Here is a 3,462-nt window from a genome sequence, read left to right on the forward strand (position 1 = left end):
TTCTCTTTCTGGCATAAATATCAACGGCCACCCCTTCGCTCCAGTATCCAGCTTGGATAACCGTCCCCTTCTCCGATGACCTGTGCTGTATCCCGAGCACAGCCCTTCACAGCCTCACGGCATGCTCGTTGCTGGAGTGTGCCCTTCTTCCTGCTGGGTCCAGCTGGGAGGGAAAGAGTGTGGGGTTGGGGCACCCCCAGGTATGCCTCCTCTTTTTTCCTGTATTGATGTCACGTTGTCCGGTTCCCGGTCCCTAACTCTGGATCTGTCTTAAGGGGTCTCCACCAGCAGCCTCAGTGATGGAATCTTGGTCATTCACGTGTCGCCAGAGGACAGCAAACAAAAGGTAATTGCCGGCCACCTGTCTCTGCTGACAGAGGGAGACCACCACCACGTTATTCAGTTGCCTGCCGCACAGCCTCGGTATTGGAGGGTGTTTTCCTTTTGAGCCACTGCTCCCAGGGTGCCTGGGTGGCTCAGTCGGTTGAGCATCTGACTTCGGCTCAGGTCATGATCTCACGGTTCGTGAGTTCGAGCCCCGCGTCGGGCTCTGTGCTGACAGCTCAGGGCCTGGAGCCTGCTTCGGATTCTGTGTCTCCCTCTGTCTCTCTGTCCCTTCCCTGCTCACGCTCTGTCTCTCTCAAAAATAAAAATTAAAAAAAACCTTTTAAGCCACTGCTTCTGGAACAGCCATGTCTCCTTCTCAGGGGGATGCCGTCTTACAGTGTGAACATATCTTTGAAGCCATTACTAAGCTCGTCATGCTGGTGAAGCGGGGGAACATTGTCAATGTCGTCCAGGGGAGGTAGGTGGTTTTGCCCAGCGATCGCTCACTCACATAGGGAACCGTGGTCTCACATCCCAGTTCTCCAAGGAGGGCCTTATGTTCCTGAGGGAAGCTGTCACTGAGTGAAAGGTGGACCTCTGGGCCAGAGCAGGTGACGGCCACACCCTTCCTGTTGATGGTTGTGGTTCGGGACAGTTGGCCGAGCACGGTGGGCCCGGAGCTTTGCAGGCTGCCTACAACTGATGAGGGCAGAGTGGCAACATTACTTTAGGATGGAAAAGAAAACCATCTGACACGTAGACGGGGTGCTCTTACTCGATTCTCTCAGCTCTGAAGGATGGCCATGTTTTCCATGTCAGGGGCACAAAGCGGCTAAGCAGCAGGCCCAGTGTCACCTGGCTGGTTGGGGATGGTGTGGGGGTTCCTGAGGCCATGCTGGATTCTCGTTCGCAGATGGAATCAGGAGGTGCTGTGCCCCCCCCCCCCAGCCCCTGGGAAAGCAGGTCTTCCTGCTGCCCCTATTAGGTCTGAAGCCACCCTAATGTCATGAGCAAATCCATTATGTACAAGAGGGGGGCACAGAGCAGGGTTGGTTTTGCTGGACCTCACAGGGAGACCCACCCCCCCAGCCATGAGAGTTTCAGCAGGACCATATGTAGGTGGCTCTTCAGACATCAAATTGGCCCCTTGAAGGACTGAACGTGCTAAAGTGATTTGAGAATAACCACAGGAACGTGGTGAGTTTTCTCTGTTACGGAACTGGTGGTCTTTTGGGTACTCAAGTAAAATAAAACTCTAGTAAAACAGGAATTTGATCTTGAAACCAGTAAAGCTGCATAAGCAAATTTCTTTTGTAGACAAGAGGCAAAAAAGGTCAGTAATTGATGATTTTGTGTATTTTCAGTTTACGGTTTTATATCAGTCCTGGAAAAGAAGGCACGATCGTTTTCGATACGGGACCAGAAGAGCAAATCTATAAAGATAAAAATGGACAGTTAACCGTGGTGAGTGGCTGGCAGGGGAGGGAGGCGTGAGCAGTCTGACATGAGAATATAGACTGTTCATTTCTCCCTCTATTCCCGATTCTGTATCAAAACAGGAAGGTATGGATACCAGGGGTACAGATTCACACAATGAATGAAAAGGGGGAAAAAAAAGCAAGTTCACCTCCCAGTTTTGGTTGTTAGTAAACAGGAAGTTGACGTTCAGTCCTTCTCGGTTTTAAAGGTCGAAGCCACCTTTTCACTGCCTGGTAAGGGCCTTACACCTTATCACAGTGGTTCTCATTCGTGTTTCCAACGCTGGAGTCTCCTGTGAGTTTCCAAAAGTACCAGTGCCTGAGTCTCAGACGCGGTGATGTAATTGGCTTGGCGGGGGCGTGGCCGGGGCTTTGGAATGTGAGCACTCTGGTCGGATCAAGTCCAGCTGGAGTGCTCCATGCTCTGCCCTCCCTCCCGGGTCCGACCATGCTGGACCCGGCATCTCAACAGTCCTCACTGTACCAGGAGTACACAGAGCTTAGTTTGATCCAGTTTTGCTAGGAAATAGCCCATTACAACCTGAGCGGCCTGAGTGTTTTAAGATGTCTTTTGTATATATGCACCCGGTATCCTTAGTTGATACAAACGAACGAGGAAACGGTCTGTCGACATATGGAATGTCTTGTACCTATTTTAATTTATGTCCCCTTAACTATGAAACTGTGACTGTGGATGTAAACAGCACCCAAAAGGCTTTTGTGATCCAATTGCCCCTAAACGCCTTCAGGGAGAAGTTGAAATCTTTAAGTACTATTTTGGATTTAAAGCATCAGAGTTTTCAGTCTACGTGCTGTCTTAGAGGCATGACCTTCAGGAGTAATTCTGTCCTGAGTCACACGGCCTGACTGGCTTGGGCTGAAGATGCCTTTTCTAAATCCCATTTCCTTTTCTAAATGCCCTCTGCCTCGAGTCCGGTGGGGCTGGCTTCTCCAGGCTGGTCCACACCCACTGCCCGGCTGCGGACCACCAGGTGAGAAGAGGGCTCTGACCTAAGTGCGTCCTCTCTCCCAAGGTGTCGGTCCGCACGACTTCCTCCTGACCTCTCTGGTGGCTGGCTGTGCTCCGGCTGAGGAAAGCGCCCAGGAAGTGGGGGGCTGTCCAGGTGGCTACACCTTCCGGGAAAGGGGACAGCAGCTCTAGCAAAAGGAGATCCCATCTGAAGAGACTAAGGGGCACCTGTCCCCCTCCCGGCTCTCTGCTGCCCTGGGGCGCCGAAGTCAACTCTTCAGGGCCCAACCTCAAGTCGCCTACGGGGATGGTGTTCCGTGTCCCTACCTGGACCTTCCCTAGATGGGTATGTGAACACGTCATTATATGGTGGGCGACAGATACTCTGCCTTTGTCAAGGCCGCAGTGGTCCCGAGGAACACAGGAGCATGTATGATCTGAGAGGAAAATTTCATAAAGCTGCAGAATTTGGATTTTGCTTTAACTCAGTGGAACTCACCACACCCGATGCCTTAACGTTTCTGACGCAGCTCCCCAGCTGGAGGCCGAAGCGCCTGTCCCTCCCCCGTCCCCCTTCCCTCCCTAGTATTAAAATCAAAGGGGTAGCAACCCCAGCTGATTCGCTTTCTCCCCAAGACTTCCTCGCAGTGTTTAAATTCAAACACTACAGAACGAACGCAGGAAACA

General features: G+C 51.9%; 1 protein-coding gene across 1 annotated transcript in view; it reads left to right on the plus strand.

The window, feature by feature from the left end:
- Positions 1-3,397, plus strand: part of MYO1H (myosin IH) — a 45,780-nt gene extending 42,383 nt beyond the window's left edge. Inside the window, exons 28-31 of the mRNA XM_043557852.1 lie at positions 276-346; positions 708-805; positions 1,692-1,791; positions 2,840-3,397. Coding sequence (XP_043413787.1) covers positions 276-346; positions 708-805; positions 1,692-1,791; positions 2,840-2,866 — 296 coding nt within the window. The 3' untranslated portion in view covers positions 2,867-3,397. The remainder of the gene's footprint in view (positions 1-275; positions 347-707; positions 806-1,691; positions 1,792-2,839) is intronic.
- Positions 3,398-3,462: the final 65 nt, after the last annotated feature.

Source organism: Prionailurus bengalensis, chromosome D3 (genome assembly GCF_016509475.1).
Source record: "Prionailurus bengalensis isolate Pbe53 chromosome D3, Fcat_Pben_1.1_paternal_pri, whole genome shotgun sequence".
Lineage (NCBI taxonomy): Eukaryota > Metazoa > Chordata > Mammalia > Carnivora > Felidae > Prionailurus > Prionailurus bengalensis.